General features: G+C 42.5%; 1 protein-coding gene across 13 annotated transcripts in view; it reads right to left on the bottom strand.

Annotated features, from left to right (window-relative positions):
• Positions 1-24,503, bottom strand: part of EBF1 (EBF transcription factor 1) — a 391,270-nt gene extending 366,767 nt beyond the window's left edge. For all 13 annotated transcript variants that reach the window (XM_036103654.2, XM_078066804.1, XM_036103653.2 and 10 more), the window contains exons 1-6: positions 24,365-24,503; positions 22,099-22,255; positions 21,501-21,564; positions 20,816-20,871; positions 10,260-10,333; positions 477-545 (exon numbers count right to left, since the gene is read on the bottom strand). In XM_036103654.2, the coding sequence (XP_035959547.1) occupies positions 477-545; positions 10,260-10,333; positions 20,816-20,871; positions 21,501-21,564; positions 22,099-22,255; positions 24,365-24,498 (554 nt within the window). In that variant the 5' untranslated portion in view covers positions 24,499-24,503. The remainder of the gene's footprint in view (positions 1-476; positions 546-10,259; positions 10,334-20,815; positions 20,872-21,500; positions 21,565-22,098; positions 22,256-24,364) is intronic.
• Between the last annotated feature and the right edge of the window lie 320 nt (positions 24,504-24,823).

Here is a 24,823-nt window from a genome sequence, read left to right on the forward strand (position 1 = left end):
GGTTCACAGATCTCCTTAAAACTGCTTTTATGCATAAATAAAACCTTAAAATGTAGATGGATTACGTCCAACAGAACTACTGTAGCTAAAAGTGATAATGATTCAAACATTTTTCAAATAAGAGTTAAATATTTATAAGCACCCAACCACATTTCATAAATCACAAACTATTATTATTTTATTTCTGTAGCTTCCTGGCACAGCATGAGGATTGAGCCACAGAAAGTCAGGAAAGAGAAAAATATTCTTTTAAGAGCATGAATCAGACAGAAAACCAAAGCAATCCAAGAACACGGGCCTCCAAAGAACATTCCAACTGGTTTTCCCAGGGATCGCAAAAGCTCGGCGCAGACTAGCCATGACCAACAGGCAAATTTCGGCCACGTGCGTTCCTCACCCTCGCCCATGAGCGACACAAGGCAGGTGTTTCATTATAATGAGGAATAAGAATCCAGTGAAAGTAGAGTGGTCCCTACCTGTCAATTATCACTGGATCTGAGGGAGTCTCATTTCGGTTGCCACAGCTCTTCTTGTCACAACAGCGGCTATGGAGCAAAAGGGAAAGGATTTAGTACAACCATCACAATGTGAAATCATCATTTAGGCAGACAGAAGGTTCAAATTGCTGGGTTGCAAATGCTAGAATTACCACAAAGCCATACCTGGCAATCAACGGATCCCTGGGACAGAAAATTCTATGTGGTTCGTCTATGGGTTAATGGCCAGGCTTAACCTCTCCCTGAACAAAGAAGGAGGGAGGAAGAGGGACTCTCCTGGAGCCACGACTGACAGCCCTAAGATGGGGTCTCCCCATCACTGCCCGCAGTATTGAAGAGTTCACTGTGAAATGCATTATTATTACATCTACCCAATGAGAATATTCAGGGTTGTGGGTGGCTCAAACGTTCTTCCCTCAAGATCACACTAATTGTGTGGAACGCGTCAATAATGAGGTATGAGTGATTTCTCCCCCTCCAGTAATTCTGTATTAAATGGATTCTTTTTCTTCTCCTTTCTCTTTCAAGGGAGAAATCTCTTTCCTTCAACCCCAGCCTGCCCAAAATCCTAAAGCTGTAACTGTTCGCTTTTGAACCATCTTCATGAGAATAAAAGTACAACATAATAATGAAGAAGAAGAAGAGGCAAGATAAAAGAAAGTGGAGATCCACATGTTGTCTGGCTTCTGTGTCCTGTGCTGGCCACCATTTAAGTTTTCTGGAGGCATTATGGACAGTTGATCCAAAGGCTAGCACAGCCCTGACAATGGATGCTCTTAATTAGGTTAGAGAAAAAACAGCCATGGGCTAGAAAAGCACCCACTATCAAAATCCCACCCTAGCTGTGAGGAAAAGACTGTCCATTTCTGTAAAAGTGGGATGCTTCTGGCGGGGGGAGGGGCGGAATTGAGGTTTTTAAAAATTACCCATGGTCAATGGAAAACTATCCATCTGAGACTTGTTTGCAGATAAAATATATGTGCACTGGTCAGTCTACACCCAGGGGCACACTATAAAACACATGTTTGATCAGTCAAGGAGGCGAGGAAGTTATCCAAGGGTTATACATTATCACGTGCCATAAATAAAATATGCACTTTTCTCCCTCTTTCTTACACAGGCGTGTGTACACACACATACACACACACACACACACACATTTTACTTAGTGAATCATAGGGCCTAAATTTAGAAAGCTGATGGAGAGAACCAAGCATTGAACTTCATTTTCAGGACCCAGAAATATACTCCTGGATAGAGAGTCTTTCACCAAAGTTGGGAAGTCTCTTTCCTAACTATATCTCTGAGAAGAGAATCAGCTTCCAAATTTGGTGTTAATTCTCTTTGTCTCTCATATCTTTGGAAAGCAATCGTAAGAACTGTATCTCCTTTGTTAAAGCCCCAGCTGAAGGTCACTTCATCCACCTTTCCCTTTCCGATTCAAAGGGAACTATTTCCTTTTAGGCCTACATTCTAATATACCAGGACTATGGGGCTAGAAAGCCCAAAGTATCCCAATACCCAAGAGAGAGATGTGGAAACAAGGGAATGAGAAGTAGAGTGGTTGGAATGTTTGTAAAAAAAAAATGATAGTTTAAAAATTAAACTCCATCATCCCTTAACTCTGATCCCCTACGCCTACATTTCAAGGGCTTGCCAGAAGAGCATGGTGGTTAAGAACACTGGCTCCAGAATCAGACAGAGCTCCCTGTGCCACCTGAAGCAAGGTACTCTACCCCACAGAATCTTAGTTTCCTCAGCTGTGCAATGGGACAACTGTGGTGCCCACCTCGAAGTGTCAGGGCGCAGATTCAGTGCAATCAGGGTATAAAGCTGGGCTCTGCGACTGGTCCTACTAAGTGCTCCATGGAGGGCAGCATCATTATCACCTCCTGCTCCTGCCTCCTCCGACCTCCTCTTCCTCCAAACCTGAGCAAAGCTGCCCCGTGTTCCACAGAAGCAGCAGGCCTCCAACAGCTGCCTATCAACAGATCCCATGTTGTCTTTACCCAGGGAGAAAACCGGTAGGTGGGAAGGCCTATTTCTCCTCATCATTTTCCATCCCCCCCCCCCTTTCTCTTCCCCAAACAGTGAGTGGGCAACGCAAGTTGCCGATGGTAGAACCCTCACCGGGTCCTGTCCAGACTCGTGCCCTCCAGGGGCTCTTCCACCTGGCATGATGGCAACTTCAGAGTAGAATCTCCATGTCATGCCTGCTTCTCTCTCTCCTCACTACCATCACCCTCATCCACGTCGCTTTCATTCTTCACTTGGACTTCTGCAGTGGCCTCCCATCTAGCCTTGCTGCCTCCACGCTTTACTTCCTAGAACAGTCAGAGGGCTCTTTTCAAAATGTCAATGGGACTGTGTCACTTCACAGTCCAAGACCTATTACTGGCTTCCCCCAGCACTCAGAACAGCTCTATGGCATGCCATGATGCCAGACCACCGTCCAGCCTCCTGTCACTCTCCTCTGAGCTGCCAAGCTCCAACCTCACTGGCCAATTTCAGTCTCTCTGATATGCCTCACTCAGTCTGACCTCAGGCTTAGGCCTGGGCAGGCCTCCTGGCCTGGTCTGTTCCTCCTCCAGCCCCTCCTTGGTTAGGCAGCCTCTACTCGCTGTTCAGGCCTCAGCCTGTGTGCTCCCTCTCCAGAGAGGCTGGCCCTGACCCCCTTCAGGCTCCTCCTGGTTTTTCCTTTCAGGACATGTAACGCAATGCAAATTATATTCTTATATCAATGTTTGTTTTATTACTCTTTTTCTCCTCTCACTGTGCTCCCCCACTAATCTGTATGCTTCATAAAGGAAGAAACTGTAAATTTTATTTACCTAATGAGTAATGTAAGGACTGAAATAGAATGGAGAAGCTCAAATATTGATTGATGATTGATTGATCAAATGACTTCAAGAATGATGTAATGTACTGAGGGAAATACGATCCAAGGAAATAGGAAGGTGACAGACAGAGGAAGCCAAGCTGACCCTCTGATCAGGCACTGCTGATGGAAAGAAGGTTCACTCCCATCCCACTCCATACACCAAACCACCTCCCCCAAGCAAGTGCCACACAAGACATGAGATTGGTCCTTTGACTTAAGCACTGTCTTTCTTCATCCTCTTAAAATAAAAATGCCCTTGAGCGCAGCGGGATGAATTGAAGCACAGCATAAATGAGAACCACTTCTCTGCTGGGCCCCAAGGGATCCAGGGGAAAAGGCAGATGTGAAGAACAGAAGTGTGGAAGGAAAGACAGAACAGGAATAAAAGGAGGTAATGAAGGAATGAAGAGAAAGCAAAATGAAGGGGCTGAAGTTCACTTAACACTTATAAAAAATAAAACTTTATGCAAAGTATAAAAAATGGCCTCCCCACAGGTTTCCTGTCTCGGAGGGGCGGGGGGTGAGGAGGGGGTCATATCACTGCATCACAGTCGTCATTCCCAAACTGGGAGTCTTGGGTGCTGCTCTGCACCTGGAGTGGTGACAAAATACGGTCTACAGGATGAACCCTACTTTTAAAATGCATAGATATGCACATATATGTGTGCATACATATACATGCATGTGTGTATATACATGTATATACAGAATTATGTGCAGCATTAAAAAGGATGAAAGTGGGTTTTTACACACTCTCACGGAAAAAAGCCTAAATCAAATTATGAATCGAGAAAGCCAAGCTGCTGAATAGTGTGTATGGTATGGTCCTATTTCTGGGAGAAAAAAAATGAAAGAGTGAAAGAGAGAGGGGGAGGGGAGAGGAAGAGAGAATTGGGCACAAGCCAGTTCACCCCTCATTTCACTCAAATCTCTAGGCAAAGTCACCACCTTAAAAAGCCCTTCCCTGCCTGACTGCCCCAGAGTTCTCCCTCATCCTGTCTCACTTTTCTCCCTGGCGCCCAGCACATTATATTTTATATTTATTTTCTTCTATGCTGTCTGCCTGTCCATGAGGACAGGGTCTTAGACTGTTTTGTTCTAGGCCGCAACTAGAACAGAGACCAGGGCACAGGAGACCCTCAGGAAATATGTTTTGAATAAATGAATATAAACTTCCAAGAAGTAACCTGTAGGGAGTGGAATAGGAAGTGGGAAGGAATGGAGGGTATATATTTTATATATATTCTGCTTTTTATTGCAGTATTACTTCCCTATTAAAAAACTGAAAATCAACCGTAAGTTGGGGAAGAAATGTCTTCCTTTAGACTCAGCTGACATCTACCCCCTTCCAGCTTCCTAGTTCTGAGCCCAGAGCCACGCTAAGCAAGAACCAGTTCTTCTTCCCCACCACAGTCTTTCTCGCCCTTCTCTTTCATCTCTTCTCTAAACCTAGCTGCCTCCTGGTTCCTTCTACTGAACTCAGAAGGACCAAGAAAGGTAGGCACCACCTCCACCACACACAAGACAGGACAGGATGAAGGGAGAACAGATTTGCTTAGGTTTAAAGCAGGCGTGCACTCAGGCTGAACCAGCACAGTACATGGGACAACAGACGTGAGAGCACTTTAAGAGATAAGTTACCGTGTTGATGAAAGAAATCACAGTGACAATTATATCCTCATCACTGTGTGACCTATGGATCTTCATCCATTGAAAACGGTTTCTTAGGCTCTTATTGTACCAGGCACAGCCCTGGCATTTGACCCCCCAGAGTGGGCATCTATCAGGGGGCTTGGGGTTTCCTGATTGGCTTTGTCACAGAGCAGGAAGCCCACTACTTCACAGCCTTTCTCAACCTGAAACTCAAGTGGCAGGAAGGCAAAGTGGAGTGGGTCACAGGGGTGGGTCCCCAGCACCTGCTATCCTACAAACACTGCAGACTCAAGACAACATCCCTTTCCCCAGCAGGATCGGGCATCTCCCAGATAATTCCACACACCCAGGGAAAAGCAAACGTATGAGTTTCCTCCTTAGCAGCCTAACACAGGTGGCATATCTCCAGCAAGCTGACACACAGCTTCCTAAGTCAGGGCAAGCAATGTTTACATGCTTCCCAGTCATGGGACTTGCAGATCTTCATCTAAAGGCGTGGAATCGTTTCCTAGAAGTAGAGGCTCTCTCAACTGGAGAAAAGCATCACCTAAATCTCTAAGCTTCACATCAGAAAACAAGATTATCTTTCCTGTTTAGCCCAAGTGGCTACAGAATGAGATACATGAATTATCTGAATAGTCTGATTAATAGTGGTAAGTTCACTCTTTCCCTTAGTTTACAAACACTGTCAAGTTGTCCCACTCTCTTAAAAAAAAAAAAAATTCTCCTTTTCTCTTGAGTTAGTTTCTTCACTGCCCATGTTTCTCCTTGCCAGAGTCGCCATCATTCCTTGCCATAAAATCTGGGTTCCAGGCCTCAGCACCTACTTGAATGTCCTCTCTCAAAGTTCACCAGTGACTTTCTGGTACTTTTCTTTCTTCAAGTCCATCTGGATCTTCCCAGGACTTATAATACAGATGGCTCCTCGTCTTGGAAACCCCCTCCTTTTATTTCTATGCCCTGAATGCTCAAGGTTCTTTCTCCTAATTCTTGAACACACTCTCCCTCCTTGCTAAATATGACCACTCCCCAAGAATGTACCCATGGTCTCTAGTCTTTCTAGTCTCCCACCCTTTCCAGTCCCATGTAAGCCCATACCTTTAACTCCACTGTTGGGAAAAGACCTCTCGGACGCTGGTTATCTTTTACCCTCTCTCCCCAGCTCCAGGCCACAGCCCACTCACCTGCAATCCTCTCTCCCCAGAGAAATCCTGCCAGACCACCAACAAATAGGCCCAAACACTTCTTCATACACCCTCTAAAATTCCTGTCCTATCTCACCCTCCTCCTCATTCCTGAGGCCACTACCCGCCTTCAGGTACGTCCTCCCTTCTCTGAGCAGCCACAGTCCTTTGCTTCACCCCTCATCACAGACAACCCTGTCTACAGTGCAGTCTGGTCATCGGCTGACAGGTCTCATCTCCCAGGCTAACCTGTACCTCTCCTACTACAGGACCAGTCCTTTGGCTCTGCATTCCACAGTGCTTTGCACAGAGCAGGTGCTACAAGAATGAATGAAAATATCCTTAACCACCATACCTCGAATGAACAAAGTATGTTAATGTTGTAGTAGGCACTTCCCTTCCCTTCAATGTTCTCTTATTATCTTTCACTCTGAGCAACTATGTACCAGGTACTTAGCTAGACACTGCAGATATTGCTGCTCCTAGGACTACTACTAGGACTTCTGCTTCGGTTGGTGTTACTACTAAGAGTACTGCTATTCCTATCAGGAATAACAATAGACACTCGGTACTTACTACGTGTCAGGCACCGTGGTAAGTATTTATGGGGATTATAGCATTTAATCTTAACAACCACCCTATGAGAGAAGTAGCATTTCTCCCCCATTTCACCCATGGGACAACTAAAGCAGAGATGAAAGCTGAGGGGCTTCTCTGCCTTCAAGGAGCTCTTAGCTCAGCAAAGAAGGACAGGCCCTGGACACACAGTTACAATGTGCTAAGTGCTGTTAAGGAAAAGCATGGGATATAATAGGAGTGCACGCCAAGGAGACATAACTCAGGCGAAGGGCCTGGGACACTTCCCTGAAGAAACCATGCTTAAGTAGAAACCTGAAGGACAAAATCAGAACAAGCCAGCAAAAGAGGAAGAAAGAACAGACTATTTCAAGGGGTTGCCCTGAGCTTGCCCTGGGAACTCTTGGTCCCATAAGAGGCTGGGCAGTGATAATAGAAAAAGAATCTTTCCTAAACAGAGCACCCATCCCCTGTAATCGTCCTGTGCACTGGAAAGGGAGAAAATCGGTTTGGCCTGCCTGGGGGGGGGGGGCGGCGGTGGAGCGGGGGCTGCTGCGGACTAGGGCTCACCTACCAAGCATAGTTCCTATTTTCCATTTACATTTAAACACAGGATGTTGAGATGCAGTATAATCAAATCCCTTATAGACTGCCGCTTTAAAAAATCCTTGGGGGGGGCATATTTTTTAAAGAACTAAGTATTAGCAAAATATAATGATAATCGGTATGATAGATTCCAATTCACCGAAAATGCAGAAACCTTCCCAGAATTCCACGAAAAGAGTTCTATGCCATCAAGTCAAAGAGGTTTTGTCTCAAAGAGAGGCAGTAATTATAATCTAATGGCAGTAAGTCCTTTAGCCAGCTCATGCAATGGGGTTCCCTCTCAACAGAATAAAATAATTTTTTTTTAATTTCCAACCACCTGAGACACAACTCCCTGGTGTTTTTCGGGGTTTTTCTTTTTTCATTGCCTGCAACAAAACAGAATCATCCAAGCCCTTTCTTGTCGATCTAAATTCTCTGTGTCTCCCTTACCATAGCTCCAATGTACTATAAATATACAGCTTTTGTGACATAAATGCAAAGTTTTATTGTGCCGTTAGCCTTGATAGAAAGCACTGCAGAAAGTTGTTTAGAAATTAAATATCTAAAACAAGCTATTTTAAAATCCAGGGCCCTCACTATTTCATGTCTGCAATGAAGAAATTTCATCTTGGGGAGAGCAAGCTGTCTTTCACACCATATGGCTAATGGTGGTGCATAGCAATTAGCCAGGCTGATTAATGGTGAACAGACTCTAATTTTATGCTTATAATTGAGCCTGCATTTGCACCCCTGGTGCAAATTCAGCACATCCCAACTTCCACTTACAACAGGCAAGAAATCAAGAGAAATAGGATGGTGTGGAAAGTGAGAATTTTTTTCCTAAAGCCCCCTAAAGAGCATCAGATTTGCAATTTAAAAGACTGTTAGGCACACAATAGATGACAGGTTTGTGTAATAGGGTCATGGTGGCCTGGTAAACAAACAGTACCCCTTACACATCTATAGGCAGCCAGGAAAACCATAATCTGTAACATTAGCAAGATGACATTTTGAATATGGCTTTTCCCTCTTAGCCACACAGTACAAACATCATCATTTGCCTTCAGTGGCTTGAGAATTTTATTTTTGCTATTTTTATGTTTCTGAAAAATAGAAAGAACATCAGCAGTAAAGCACGCCAACCGGCATAATAAAGTACTTTGGACCAATGAATTTTAAGAACAAGAAAAATATAAACTGCATTAATAGAGGGTAGGCTCGTGTGTGAAAGGCATAATATATCTTTAAGTATTTCAAGAATAGAATTATTTCTAGCATAGTCCAAACATGTACAGATACGAAATGCAAATCTGTGATTCATAGACATTAGTTGGCCTATTGTTCAAGATCTATCTTCCTGTCTGTTCCCTATTTGCTAGAATCACATGTAATAGAACACGGAAAATTCATTCTAATGACATGCTAATTGAGGGAAGCTAAAATAGAGATATGATCAGAAAAATAGTAATACAAAGGAGGTCATTTTTTTAATGCTTTTCAAAATGATTTTACTCATTTAATTCTGAAAAGTGCAACTCAGCATTAATGGTACAATCGTTGTATACAGTACACTAATTTTTGCTTAATAATATCTTCTAAGAAACTGATGACCGTATTTTCGGGTTTTGTTACTGTTTTAAAGGTAAGGAAAGGCTACCTGTTTGTGGAAAAATTACCAAGTTTTACAAATTGTTGAAGTGAAACTTGTGAAAGTCCTGAGGAACTTAGAATAATCTATTAAAAGTATGCTTTTTAAAAAGGAAAAAAAAAGAAATTTTTATATATGTACATAATTATAGATATAGAAGTTAATATTTGGGATTTCAGTAGGAAAACACATTAAGCCTTTTTTTATTTTATTCCCACCTGTGGAGTTTTAAGATTGCTTTCCCCACAAGTCCGGGAGGAGCAGATAAAGCCCACCCGCTCGGAAGTGGCAGCTGAAGCCTAAAACACTGGTCAGTATTAGTCAGGAGCCAAGCATGCTTTGTGCCAGCGAGAGCCTGCATGCCTAACAAAGCAATTAGTAGCCTTTCCCCAATGCATAGTGGCATCTTCGTGCTTTACCCAATTACTCAGAATATATCAGGTGTTATTCTATGAAGAATAAGAATCCTATACCGCAAGTTGAAAGGCTGTTCTCTGGTCTACTCTCTCACATGTGGCGGACTGGCTGGGGCCATGAAAGGGAATTTGGTTTGCTCGCTTGTTTTCCAACGTGGCTTGTGTCTGATTACTAGGCAAAATAAATACACTCATTTGTGGGTGAGATGAATTTTTATAACTTTCAGGTGTAAACATTTGTCATCCTTCCAAAAGCTCACTGTTACTGAGAAATATTGCTACACTGTCACAGTTATATACAAGGTAACTAAGACTGAGAGATCAGAGGCAAGGGGGGAAAACCCACACTCAATTGAAGGACGAATGATGCCTTTGTACCGTAGGTCACATTTTTAAGTGGGAGAATTAAAAAGGGGAACTATAACTTTCAAATCTTATCCCCCTTCTGCTGACATCAATAGAACTCTTACTCATTTTACTAGCAATGTAGTTGAGCACATATATGAACACTAAAAGGATATATCGTATTTTATTTGATTGAACGGAAGAAGGCGAGGGCACTGCTTTGTGCCCATTAAAAGTGTGATATCAAAATGGAAATGTATGTCTTTCAGGATGAAATCTAATAAATAATCAAGAACCATTGAGATGTCTGTGATGCCTTACTACCACATACTCATGTTTCAAGTTCTTTTTAGATTATCTAATAGAAGCAAGATAAATATATACCCAAAGTGGACCTGAGCTCACCTAGATTTGAGATGCAAATTCACCTTCTCTTTGCTAATTAAAGGGAGAGAAAAAGGTATTTCTTACCTGCACATGATCTCGTGTGTGAGCAAGACTCGGCACATTTCTGGGTTCTTGTCTTGGCCTTCATACACTATGGCCTGTAAACAAAAGCATGATTTGAGCTAAAAATGGAACCAAATACCAGAGAACAAACTATTGCAATTGAGTACTTGACCACTTCAATATTGCTGAGGGCCAATTAGCTTTCGGGAACCCAAAGCCTCACTGAGCTGACTGCTTCAGGATATGTTGTTAAGGATCAACCCAAATCAAGTAGAGGGTATATGTTCCTCTCTGTCCCGTCAGCCACATTATTATGATGCACATCTTCGGATCAGTGTATGAGATAAACTTCTGTTGTCAAGACAACCATAATTCTCCTTTCCATTCAGAATAAGATGAATCTAATCAATGAGGAGGAAAAACCCAGAAGGTTTAGCAGATTCAGATGCTAGTGATTTAAAATATAGAAAAGCACGTGGATCTTTTAAATATGCATTTGTCACTTCATTTTACTACTTCCAGCCCCAACATTTAGTGTTCTAGAGATGAGCAGCAGAAAACAAGTGGGGGTATGGTTAATGAGTCCGTTCACTGTGTCTTCTTTGAGATGATTCATCAATCAGGGAAAATCCTTCTTCCCACCTACAGGCTGAAAACATGTGCTCTCCAGGGTGTACACCCACCCAAACAGTAACACGCGTCGGCATATGCTGTGTGTGTGGGCTTAAGCCACAGAGTTATCTCCCTAAACTGAGAAGAATTACATCTGACTCCCAAAATTTGGACTCTAAACCACCTCATCAGCCAATATGTCTTTGTCTGTTTTCAGTAATGTGCATACAAACATGTTGCTTAAAATCACCCTGAAGTTTCCCTGAGATGGCAGCTTCCTGGAAGACCTACACGTTAACACTGGGCCAAAGGAAAACACACCTATTGGTAGAGCAATGCTCTACCTCAGGATATATTTTAACTAATTTAACACTGTATCACCGCATAATACAAACACAGCTGCAAATTATTAATAAAATTACTTTCACACATTCAGATAACTCTCAATTTCTTGGCAACAAAACCATTTAAATTAACCAGAGACTATCCTTATTTAGTACACAGAGATGCTGCAGTAACTAACTTGTAGTTGGCTCTAATGTGCTTTGTTTATAAACCTGGGACTTTTAGAACCTGTAAAGGATCGAGACAGCTTACAACACAGTGTGTGCAGACCCTAGAGCAGGCTCGGGGTATGACAATTAATTCCATTACAGAACAAAAGTTGCAACAAACAAAAACATGGTGTAAAGCGCCTGTATAAGGAGAAAACCCTTCTCTATCATTGGCCCCTCAAAACCATTTTTTTTATGGTTAGCCTACCATAACCTTGTATTTTTTAATGTTTTATTTTGACATAATTTTAGACTTACAAGAAAGTTGCAAGAATATATAAAGAATTATAAGATACTCTTTAACCAGATTCCTCAAATGTTTATACTTTACTAAATCTGCTTATTCTTTTCTATTTTTTTCCTGAACCATTCATAAGTAAATTGCCGACATACCCTAAATACTTCAGCATATTATTTCCTTAAAACAAAGAATCCTCTTCCATAACCACAGGACAATTATACAATATAATAATCTAATCTACAGACTTTATTGAAATTCACCAATTACCCAATAATGTCCTTCACAGCAAAATAAATAAATAAATAAATAAATAAATAAATAAATAAAAATTTTAAAACTCCAATACCAATCATTGCATTCAGTCGTCATGTCTCCTTTAATACAGAACATTTCTGAGTCTGTAGTTCATGATATTGACATTGTTAAAGAATACAAGCCAGCTCTTTTGCAGAATATCCTCAGTTTGGGATTATCGGATGTCTCCTCAGACTTAGATTAAAGTTAAACATTTCAGGGCTGGAATACCACAGATGTGATTCTGAGTTCTTCTCAGTGTATCAAATCACACTGTCAACTAGGTCCATTACTGGCAGTAAACTCTGACCATTTGGTTAAGGTGCTGTCTGCCATCCACCCCGATTTCCCCACTGTAACGTTACTACTTCACTTTATGTAACTCATAACTATCTTATGGAGAGATAATCTACATTATAGTAATATCATATTATCCCTAAAATTTTCATCCACTAGTTTTAGCCTACACTGATGATTCTTTCCTGTATTCTTAAAAGACCTTTTCAAATACCCGAGAAGTTGCTTTATTCAAGAAAATGTGTTGAGTAAATCGAAAACATTTTGAAAACCGAAAATTATATCTGCCTGCTTTATTTACTGCAATCACTGCTGAAATCAAAGAAACACTGTAAATAACTGATTAGGTCTTAAATATGGTGCTAAAACATTCTAAGCATGCATTTTTGTGAAATCCTATTTATCACTACATGTTTTACATGTTTTGGATGTTCTCTTAATATCACTGATAACCTCTGTTTCAACTTCAGTTTTTTGTCATGCTAAACTAATACAAGTAACTTGGTAAATATATTCACAGATATTGGTAGGGTTTTCCTTCCTGTAAAAAAAGAAAATTGTGTTTTTTTTTAAAGAGGAATGTGTATCAGTTACATCAGACCTTCTCACTTTGATTCTTTCTAGATGATATTATTTTTGTTGAGGCTGCTGGTTCCACCAAAATCAGTGGATCTGTGATGATATTCAGTGAAAGTCATGCCGCAATGCAGATATGCTCACAACTCCCCTAAACAGTAGATGATCCAGGGATGCCCAGCGATCCCATGTTTTTATCTTTAGTGACTGAACATCTTTCGTGGAAGGCACAGGGCCTCTGTGATACATCTCTTTACCAAATGCCAAACTGCCACTTCACTTCTGGCAGCAGTCAAATTGGAGAATCCTTCTCTAAATCAAGCATAGAAAAATAAAAGCATGAGTTTGGATTTGCTCAGAAATAGTTAAGAATTCCAGAGAGGAGTGGAAGCATAAAGTTTCTGCTGTCCCTCTTTTTGAGGCCTCAACAGAACAATATTTTTTAGCACATAAACACAGAGAAAGAAGGGCTACTTCTGTGACTTCTGAAATGAAAGCAAGAGAAACAGGGAGTCTTTTCACTCTCCTATGAAGTAGAACTAAAATCCTGGAAGTATAGTAAGCTAGAACCTCAGTGTAACAGAATCAGTTACAGAGTGGACCTCAGTCACAGGAAGATCTACTTCCAACCTCACCTTGCAGTATTTGTTACTGAAAAGCCTTCTTAACACACACACACACACACACACACACACACACACACACACACACAGTATCACATAAAAGATATGGGCCAAGAAATCAACATTCCAATGAGATCCAAAATAGGAAAATATGATAAAGTTATTTTGCTGAATATCTCTGAAGCAGAGTGTCCACAATAAGACAGACTTTTTAAAAATGTCACCAAGGTCTCCCTCCAGCTTACACACCTACATAACTGATGGCCACATATCAGTTCTTTACCGTCTACATTTCATACATATGTCAAGATGGGTTCACAGTTCAGCAAACCCAGACTTTAAGCCTAAAAGGAAAGGGATCTTCTAATACCAACTTAGAAGTTTCTGCTTTTCTTACTAATTTAAATATGTGCCTCTGTGGGGTGTGAGTAAAGCTCGCTGAGACTGGATCAGCTGGGAGATCACAGAAGCATATAAACAGCATTGACTCTTTTAAGTGAAACCATTTTAATAGACAGCTGGTTTAGGGCCCAGACAATGGAACACCAAGAAGAAGGCTTATTTTCATCCTCCATAGTAAATCATGTGTCTGTTCACTGTGAGGAAGGTAGTCTGCTATGAGAGCGACAAAGACAACAGTGGTTTAAATAAATCAATGTGTTTATCAGGAGTAAGGACCAGAGAGGCCTGTTACAGACATGGACAGGAGGGGGAGAGAAAACATATAAAATATATTATTAAATAAATGAATTGATAGCAAAGCAAGTTCGGGTTTCGACCTAAGAAATAAAAATACAATATGAAGCAGAAAACAATATTGGCCTTAATTCTGCCAATGGCAAGTAAATCCCTGAAGGTGGCAGGAATACTTGTGCAGGAAGAAAGCTAAAAGAATAAACAACCCTAACTTCATCTCAACTTTAAAAACCTGGTGAAATTGATAAAGAAGTTGTCAAAACTTGACCTATGTGGAGCAGATTTAGTTTCCTGATATACTAGCCCCCCTTTCCTTAATGTCCTCTCCTCATAAGCAGAAAGAAAATATCAAAGTATTTTTAACACTCCATTAATTTTCAGATTGAATGTTTTTTCCAGAATAATTTTTTATAACTAACAAAAATGAGGAAAAAAATAGGTATTCTTAAACTTGCACATCCTTATGCAACAGCAGTACCTGAAGTTTAACTGTGAGAGAATAAAATGCCATCCATTTCAAATGCCCAAATATAAATCCACCTATACCGGTCTTTGAAAAAGAATAAATCAATCAATAGAGAAAATCTGCCTTGATGGCCACTGTTTTAGATGGCATCTTGTAAAGTGTGGTTCATCCTTGCTTTTCTAAAATATCACTGAGTCTTAAAAGTTAATTGAAACTTACTATGGATAAAGACCACACAGAAAAAACGAAAAATACACAGTGAACACGCACCAAGATCACACTTCAATAGGATGCCAAAGGAAATACAGAGAATTGAGCACGGCTTTTCTTTGCTTACTCTTCTAATAGTTTTAACTCTTTGTGTTCTATGCCAAAATAAAGAGGGCAAGGAAAATAGTTTTGACTTTGGTTCTTCAAAATCCAAAAGGGTTTTAGGAACAAATGTTTTCATTAGAAGAACCAAACAATAGGAAACTTTTCATCATCATTGGAAGGAAGGAAAGAAGGAAGGGGGGGGGAGGGAGGGAAGGAAGGAAAAAGAAAAGAAAAAAGAGGGAAAGAAAGAGAAAGGAAAGAGAAATGGTTATCCGTAACTAACAAAAACTCCTAATTTTCCACTTAAGTAAAAGCAGTAACCTTGAGAATATGTTACTTTTTTTCTACATACAAAATAAAGGCCAAACCTAATTTATCATCTTCAAGAATAAGTTCATGAATGTACAAAGTACCTCCTTCAACCAGAAGTAAAATGTCCTCTAAACACAGACTGTCAACAAGCCTTTGGTAGCAAATTACCAAGAATTGGAATGAATCAAAAAATAATATGAACACCTACAATATCAATGTACTAGAATATTAATCATTGCATTCGGTCATCAAGTTATATTGCTTGTCATTAAAAAAAAAAAAAAAGTGCTAGCTTATGTGATCCCAGAAATTTCCAGTAGGTGAAGGAGCCCTAGTTAAAAATTAACCTGTGCCAAAGAAAACACTACAAATCTGACATTTCATAAACAATTGTGTCAAACAGCAATCCAACATTAAGAGTGGGATAAAATAAAAAATTATTTTGTTTCAATTAGCAGCTGGGCTACTGGTGAACAAATTATAAAGATGTAATTTCAGCTTAGCAGCTAAGAAGACCTGTTTTCAGAACTGAATTAGGAAAGTTGCAAAGGAATGATATCATATTCAGTATGCTGTTCAGTTACATCACAGCCCTGAATAAAAAGAGAATGTGGATCGAAAGCAGTTAGCTTTAGACTACATTTTTAAGGTCTCAAAGAAATAAATTCCCTTATATTATTCAAGCACTAAGATAAAAACTGAATCACTCTAACAACCCCACATTATATTTCTTTTTCTAACAGTAGTAAGAGATATTTCACTCATACGATAACTACATTTACATCTATATTAGTAGGTACAGCTGGCTTTGTGAACCCGATGGGATAATAATAATAATAATAAAATAATAAAAGCAGCTAATTTATTAAGCACTTAATATGTGCCAGTCACTATTCTAAGCATCTTACATGTATGAATTCATTTAACTGTCACAAAAGAGCTTCAAGGTAGGTGCTATCATTTATTTCTATTAGTTTGATTCCAAATGCTTACATGCTTTAATTACTCACTGAAACCAAATCATTTTTGCTCAACAACTATATAAACAATTCACCAACATCCAAACACCCCTTCATTCCTCTCAGCAATATAAGTCAAGACAGAAGAACAGACTATTGGTGTAGTCATATGCGTTCGATAAATGCATCACTACTAATATGTTCGTTTTTAATGCTGTTCAAACATTCACATGGAAACAGCTCTAGCGTAAATATCCCTGAACAAATGGCTGTATATTATCCAGGAGGGAGCAGTTGGACCGCCAGACTGGGGAAGTACTAGGCCATCTGGCTCCGGCAATCTCTCCAAAACCATCAGCTTTGTTTTCACCCCCAGACTCCAAACAACACATTTTCCACTGTGATGAGTTTACATTTTCCCAAACACAGGTCCTGATCATGCATAAAAATTCCAAACTTCTTCATTCCTCTATGTGCAAGGAAATTTAAATCACCTGCATTTTTGACATGTTACCAAAGGAGAGAGAAAGCTGCTGAAATGTGGCTCCTGACTATAAACTTGCCTTTTTTGTTTGTTTGTTTCTCCAAATGTATGAAAGAACCTCTCTGCTGGCCCTAGTGAATTCCTTTGGAACTTGCTGATATACTAAAAATGTGTTTATCTACCAATGAAGAACCATGAACTGAAAGGGTTGTTAATCAAATCTACGTGGCTGTGGCAGGATATAATGAAACAATCAATAGGAAGAAATGCGCTTGCATCAATAACTTAAAGTACTGGGAACATCAAAACAAATATATAAAGAAGATTAGCTTGTAAGAGAAAGAGGACAGCATTTCTGATCATTGTACTTTGGACTTCCCACCTACTATGCTAAGACCTTTTTAGGGTCCCCTTACCACATCACCTACCTTCAAACCCATACATGACAAGGATTATGTGACTGTTATTTTTCCCTTTCCAAAAAAGAGCTTCTGTCTGTGGGCAGGAGTATTTTGTTTTTGATAACTTTATGGAATTTGGTACTCTTTGAATTATAAAAATGTCACTTTTTTTAAAGCAAGATGGTAGGAGGGAAGATAAGTTAAAGGCTTTTTTTTTTAAACTACTTAATGTTAACTCACCAAAGCAATCACATAACATAATCATATTTCAAATACTACGTGAAAGTCTGAGATGAGGCACATTAAACATCAGACCTCCCCCACTGGGTTCATTTGAGCTTCGGCTGTAGATGTTGTTTCTGAATGCAACAGCCATAACCTTCTGGATCCTACAGGCCTTTCTGCATGCTCACTAATGGAATACCAAAAACAGCAATGACACAAAAACAACCTATTTTTAGCCCAGCTAAACTTGGTTTTGAACAACCCTTCCCAAAAGCAAGCCTCTCATTTTCTAGTTGGTGGATGAATTTTTTAAATATCATCATATCCTTTGTGTTTTATGAGAGAGGCATAGGGATAAGGGGGCTCAGATCCTTACACATTGACTTGTAATAAAACTTCTCTTTCTTGGTTGAGTCCAAAATTAAGAGTCATTACCCAAAATAGTGTAATGAGACACTTTGAAAAGGTGTGAAATACTGTGTCATATCAATACATCTTGGTTGATTGAGTACATTTCTGTTTGATTTCAATGCTGCTAACTCCACCCAAGTTAGGAACATTCTATGAAAATGTAGAGTGCACAGGTAGTTTTGGATTTAGTACTCTTTGAATTATAAAAATGATTCCCTTTGAGTTTTAACCCCAACTTCTGAGTCAAAGATAAGACATCACACCCATAAAGCTGCTTCTCTGATATGAAAAATGTTACAAACAAGCAGCTAAGAGAAGACACTTGAACTGTGACTAGGTATTCCGTCCAAAATTTAGGATGTGATTAGAATGGATCACATCACTGGAATTATCCCATTCTGTACTCTAAATATCAAATTCCTGAGTCTATCTGGAAGAATTTTACAGGGGAAAAAAATTGTAACATTTAATCAGTCAGCTTATGTCAAGTCTTACTTCTGATTGAAGGGGTCACTGCATATTTAACAAAAATAAAAAATTTAAGAAATTTTAAATCAGACTTGGTAGTTAATTATCATAGAATAATTTCAAGTTAGATGAGAATCCATTGTTTTACTCATTAAGACTAAAGTATAATAATTATGTCACAGCCAGGAAAAGTTATGCTTCTTCACACTGATCTGCTTTCTGAAGACTATTGTATTCACTGTGTCTACAAGAAGCTAACCTCTTCCCAAACTCTTACAGCACATAATCAACAAACAAACAAACAGATAATGGGCAGGGATTGCGTTTCAAAGTGAAACCTACACAGAAGGCAATAGACAATTATTATGAAAACAAACAGGTATGCCTCAAAAAAAAAAAAATCCCTTTCTCTTGATATTTTTGGAATAAATTCAGATAGTTATTTAAATCTTTTTTTACGTCACTCCCCACCAAAACATATAATTGCATACATTTATAATTTTAACTTTCAGTAAGATGTCACATCATGGCAAATGACTTTCTCATACCTGTTATTATTAAAAATAAACTGTATCTTGTTCTAGTCCCCCACCCCCAACTGACAGAATTTATAATACCATGCAGTCAAAGAATGCCATAAGCTGTAGTTGTTCTTAAGCTCTATGACCTTGTTAGTAAATGATATTTGAATGTATTGCTTTATAAAAATCAAAATTATTCCTCCACCATATGAGACTGTGTAACGTCAATTCATTTCATAATGGGAAAATCAGTTCTTGGTGGCACTTTTTGTTGAAGGGGTCTAAAAGTTTTGGAAGCAGTTAATCACTTCAGACATGTCCTAATTTTGCACTCCTCACAATTGTTTGTTTCATAGTGCTGCCTATAATTTAATATTTAAGTGGCCAATGTTGCACAAGTATACAGGCCTTTCAGACTGGTTTGTGGGGATTTTTATCTTTTAAAAAGCAATTTCTAATAAATACATACGGAATATGTATTATAGTTCATACTTTCGCCCTCCCCCTTCCCTCTTTTCTTTCCTCTGATGAGAATGGCAGGAAAAGATATCTAGGGTATCAAAGACAATTTTTTAAAATAAAACTCCACTTAAGATATTTTTGTTTTGATATAATAAAAAAAAAATGGTACTGAAATCAGGCTTTTGTGTTTCCGCATTGCAGGGGAAAAAAATTTTTTAACAAAATACAATGTGTCCAAATGAAAGGGAATTATCCTATGTAATAATCAAAATGAGTAATAAAGAAAATAAGACCAAGACTGAAAGTATAAATGTGAATTTACTCTGACCAATCAACCAAGAAATAAATCTTCAAGAAAGTCAAATATTTTAAGCGTTTAACTTGAAATAGTCTTCAGTAGATATTTATTTATTATTTTTAAAACTACATTTCATACCCTCAGGTTTTCTACTTGGTTCACAATGAAATATGAGACTAACAATCAAAATTAGCTATTATTGAAAGGTTCTTACTGAATAGATTTTAAAACTTCTAACAACTTATGAATGTGCATTTTGTAGAACATATTTAAGCCACGCTTATCTAAAAATACTTTTTAAATATGCATGTATACCCTAATTTGAAAACTTCCAAGTCAGTATCTATGAAAGACGATCACCCTCCTTATTTTGAAGGAACTATCTTAAAATTGTAATCAAGCAAATAAGTTTTATTCCTCTTACTAAATTGGTGGTTAGTACACAATGCATAACTTTGCTCTTTGTTCTAATTTCTTTCCCCCACCCAATAAAGCTGGCTTCTTTTTTGTTACTAAGTGTTCCAACTACCTAACCAGCTACTTAATTCTGAAACTAAACTTTTTCTTAAAATTAAAAAAAAATAAAAGACTCCTGTGCCTCATTAAAACGTCAGGCCTCTTTTCTGACTCGGCTCATAATTGTATCTTTTAAACCATAACTCAACCTTAATGTACGCTGCTTGACACCCGCGTGTTGGGGAGTTGTAGAAAATGCCGTCTATGTACCTTTAAGACCACAAGCTCACTCATGCTGCCTGGCTTCTTGCCAAACTTGGAGGCAAAAGCAGGAGGATTTTTGCAAAATATCCTCTAACAATTGTCGCTCCCTCTTAATACTACCACCACCACCTCCTTTTTAAAAAATCTGTGGAGTGGGTCATCTGCGCTCTCAGCTCATCTCTCCATTCCTGAGAAAGATACATAGCCCCCCCCCCTCCCCCGCCAACACACACACACCCTTCCCTACCCTCTACCTCCCAGGAGTGGCCCGGAGGGTTCGGGTTTCACAAGTTCAGCCCACTCTACGCCCCGGTCCCTGGGCACCTTTTGCGCCCCCTGGGGCTCCTCGGCCGGGTCAAAGGAAGTTCAGCACTTACTCTCCCCACTCAGCACCCTGGAGTCTTAATGCACTAGGCCTGCGTCTCCCTTGGTAGGAAAGAGCCTTCGAGCCAACTCCCGCACGCGGTGGGCGCTAGTGTGTGTCTCCGCGCTTGGAAGGCTGCGCTGAGAGTGAGGTCTTAGATCCGCCCTGGTGTGGAGAGTTCGAGTCCCAGACCCCGCGCTAAGGAGTAGCCAACTTCTGGACTCCCTCAAATTTCGAGGCCCTAGAGTCACCCCGCGGCACGAAATTAAGAAACTTACTTGTTTTGTCATGGAGTCAATGAGGCGCACGTAGAAATCTTGCTCCGTCCTTATCCCTGGGGGGGAGGGGAGGAGGATAGGGGAACGAAGGAAAAGTAAGTGAGAGAGGATCTGCCGCAAAACAAATAAACAAACAAACAAAGAATGGGGCTCCAAGGCGTATGCAATGCCTACTGTCCCGGAGAAGCACAGACAGGACACCACCACCCGCACTCTCCCCAGTGTCCAGAGAGGGGCCAGTCCCCAAGCACGGCAGCTGAGAATGTGGCAGGACCCCCACCTGGCTTCTCTCCCTTTTCTCGGAGGGAACCCCTCCGCGCGCTCTCTGGGACCCAGCAAGGCCACGACCGCTCTAGCACCCTGAGCCCGAAGGACTTAGGGCCTGGAGTCGGGGCTGAGCCACGAAAACAGGCCTTCGGAATGGGAGGAAGAAAGAAAGTGGCCCTGCGAGGGCCGGGGCTCCACACCTGGTCCCAGGTGTGCTCCAGCCCGCTACGGCCGCCTTCCGGCTACTCGGGGCCTCCTCAGGTGAAACCTCCTCAGGCGAAACTTAGGAGAGGCCGGGTTACCCCGAGGGCGGTGGACGACTCTGCGTGCTCAGGGCTCTGGTCCACCTGTATCTTCCCACGCACCCTGCCTCACCCAGGGCCCCGGGGTGCCGGCGCGGACCTGATCGGAGCCTCACCATTGCTGTAGAGGAGCTGGAGCCGGTAGTGAATCCCGTTATTGGTCTTTTCGCTGTTGGCTTCCTGGGTTGCAGCAGGACGCAAAGACACAAGAGACGCAGGAAAGAGGTCGGCGTGAGCGAGTGGACCGACTTCGAGGCAACTTTCCCGAAGACGGGACCCCCGTCCGGAAACCGGACAGGCCCGGGAGCAGCAGAAATTGAGGCCAACTGTGATCCCTCTGCCGCCCTCCCGACCCTTACTGCTCCCTCTTCCCTTCCAGAAAATTCCGTGGGGCCTGGGGGCTCGGGCCTGGGCCAGCAGAGGCAGGAGCCGCGCGTGGTCGCGCGGTTGAGGGCGGGTTCATCCCAGGCGCCCTTGACTCTGGAGTGCGAAGCCGGGCTCGCCTCTCTCCAGCTCTGGGGCTCCACGCGAACTTTTTTGGAGCAGAACCTCAGGATGAGGAGCCCGGGTTCGCCCAGGACGGGAAGTGGCTTGGGGGACCCCGCTCAGGAGTGTGTTATGGATGCTTTGCCCTCGCCGAGGAGCGCGCCTCGCGAAGCGGCTGGGCCTGCTCCCCGGTCGGGGGCGAGGGGCAGCGGCGCTGCGCCCACTTACTTTTTCCTTCTCCACGAACCCCACAAAGGCTGTCCTCTCGATCTCCACGGGCTGGCCCTGTCTGTCGTAGAGGGCCAGGACGAAGTGGAAGAAGTTGGATTTCCGCAGATTGGAAGGCGGCTGCTTCTCAAAGTGAGCCCGGGCCAGACCCACCCCGCTGTGGCCAAAGACGCAGAGTTAGACGGCTAAGCGGGACACCGACGCGCGACCCTTTGTCACCCCTTACACACGCGAGAACCCTCAAACATCAACCTCCTCTACCCCCAGGACACCCAGTGGGCGCCCTACACGCCCCCTCCGGCGCCCCGGGCCCACCCGGCGGCGGGACATGCGTGCTCTCGCGTGTCCAATCCGCCGAGCACAGGGCGCGCCCCCCGAACTCGCGGAAGAGCCCGGGAAGTTTTGTTTGGGTTTTGCGCAGGAGATAAAACCCCGCAAGCATTTACTCCGACCTGACACGCGCTGCGTGGGAAGGAAGAAAAGTGGAGGTGGATGCGGTGAACCCGCGTTCGCGGAATACAGCTGGTCGTTTACAACTTGGAGGGAGGGGAGCATGGGAACTGGTTCCCGCCACCCCCACGAATCTCCCGCCTCAGCTTCGAGGGCAGGTGAGGATGGATGGGGAACAGGCTCAGCTTCTTGAAGCCGAAGCCATCCTCCAGGAAACCTCAAGTGCCCCCGCCAAGCGCGGACGCTCGGTTTCGGGAAACCGCATGCCCCCTCCCCAAATAAAGCAAGTGAGAAAAAGGATCTGAGGGTGGGGGGCTCAGAGCTGTCGGGGGTGGTCGCTGTGGAACAGGGAACTGGGGATGTTTTTAAAAGACCTGTCCTGACAAAGTTTCGCTGCTCCACAGAAATCCTCACACTCATTCCAGAAATCCTATGGACCAGGGGAGCCGACTGAGCGCGCCCGCGGGGGAACTGGAGGCTCGGGTGCCAGGGGCTCCGGGAGGCCACTAACAACCCGACCTGCCCAACACAAGGGCGCGCTCACACACACGCACACGCACACATACACACACTCTTTCGCTTCCAACCCAGTTACCCAACTCACTCTCACTACTAACCACCCCCATCCTTGTACTCAGCGGGGATGGGAACAGTGTTGCAGGCACTTGTCCCCTGCCCGGAGAAGATGAGGATGAGGTAATTAGTCATCTTCCTTTTTCCCCTTCCGCCCTCTCGGAGTCCGATAGGGCTAGGGGCCGTCAGATCTCCTACTCCCCCAAGCCCAGCTGGTGGTCTGGAAAAAAAAAAAAGACCATTTCTCACTTGGGACCAGGAGTCCCCGGAAAGTGTGATAAGAGTGCCCAGAAAAGTTCCCGCACGTCAATCTCCAAGGGCAGTGCCTCCAGGCCACACAGTCTAGCATCTCAGGAACTGAGTGGGAGAGGGGCTCTAAGGGACCATGGTGACAGAGGGTGGGGAAGACTTTTAGGAGATGTCAGAATTAAAGTTGGGAGTTGCTGTTCTACCGGTGGACTGAGAAAAACTGAAAGCTAGAGAGAGGGGGATGGAGAACCAGCCTAGAGAATTAAGAGAAGGTTCTGGGGAGATATGGAGAGAGAAAGGAGGTAAGGGAAGGAGAAGAGAGGAGGGAGGAGTGAAGAAAGAAGGGGAAGGAAAGAATGAAGAAAGGGAGGACGGAAAGAGGGAAGAGAGGGAAGGAAGGAAAGGAAAAGAGAAAAGGAAAGAAAGTAAAGAAGGAGGAAGAAAGGAAAAAAGGAAGGAAGGGAGAAGGAAGGAGGAGGAAGGAAAGAAAGAAGAGGAAGGGAGGGAAAGAAAGAAGAGAAGGAAAAAAGTTTAGAAAGGAGGGAAGAAAAAAAGAAAAAAGGAAGGAAAGGAAGGAAGGAAAGAGAAGAGAGAAAGAAAAGAAAGAAAAAAGAAAAGAAAAGTAAGGAAGGAAAGTAAGAAAAAGAAAGAGAAGGCAGCCAGCCGGGAAAGAAAGAGCAATCACATAAAAACACAGATATCCAACATCGTGCTGGTGAGACGCCTCTTCTGGCTTAAAACGAAATGAAAACAGTCACAGGCGAAGCAGGGGAAAGTGCCGGCAAAGCGTGGGCTCTTCGCAAGCAGCTCCCGGCTCTCTCCGGCCGCAGGCGACCAAGGCAGCGCGGCCGGGGAGCGCGGAGCCCCGGAGGCGAGCCGAGCGGAGCGGCGGACTCTCGAGCGCGGCCCGGCCCCGCAGCGGCCGCCGCCACCGCTTCCCGGCTCTTCTGCTTGCGGCTCGCCTCCCCGGCCGCGGTCCCCGAGCGGTACCCACCTCTGCGCCGCCGTGTTGGCGTCCAGCACCCCGGCGCCCTGCATCCACGTCCGCACCGCGTTCATGCCGCTGCCCAGCGGCTCTTCCTTCATGCTGCTTCCACTCCGTTGGATGCTTTCCTGAATCCCAAACATGAAAACAACCTTTTCTTGTGGAAAATCTCCTCCCCCTTGAAAATATTGAAAAAAAAAAAAAAAGGAAAGAAAAACGCCAGCCAGAGATTTTTTTTTTTTTTTGAGACGATGAACTCGTGCTAGAAGATCAAGGCGGGCTGGAAAGCAAATTTTTAAAAAATGTAAACCTTCGCTCAAAACTGAGCGATAACCCGAAAAAAAAAGGAGAGAAAAAAAAAAAAAAGAAGGGAAAATCCAACGAAAAGACCAAAATAAAAAAATAGAGATGTATGCTTGGCTGTTGGGGGTTGTTTGGTTGGTTAATTTTTGGTTTGGGTGCTTTTTT

The sequence above is a fragment of the Halichoerus grypus genome, chromosome 2 (assembly GCF_964656455.1).
Source record: "Halichoerus grypus chromosome 2, mHalGry1.hap1.1, whole genome shotgun sequence".
In the NCBI taxonomy this organism is placed as follows: domain Eukaryota; kingdom Metazoa; phylum Chordata; class Mammalia; order Carnivora; family Phocidae; genus Halichoerus; species Halichoerus grypus.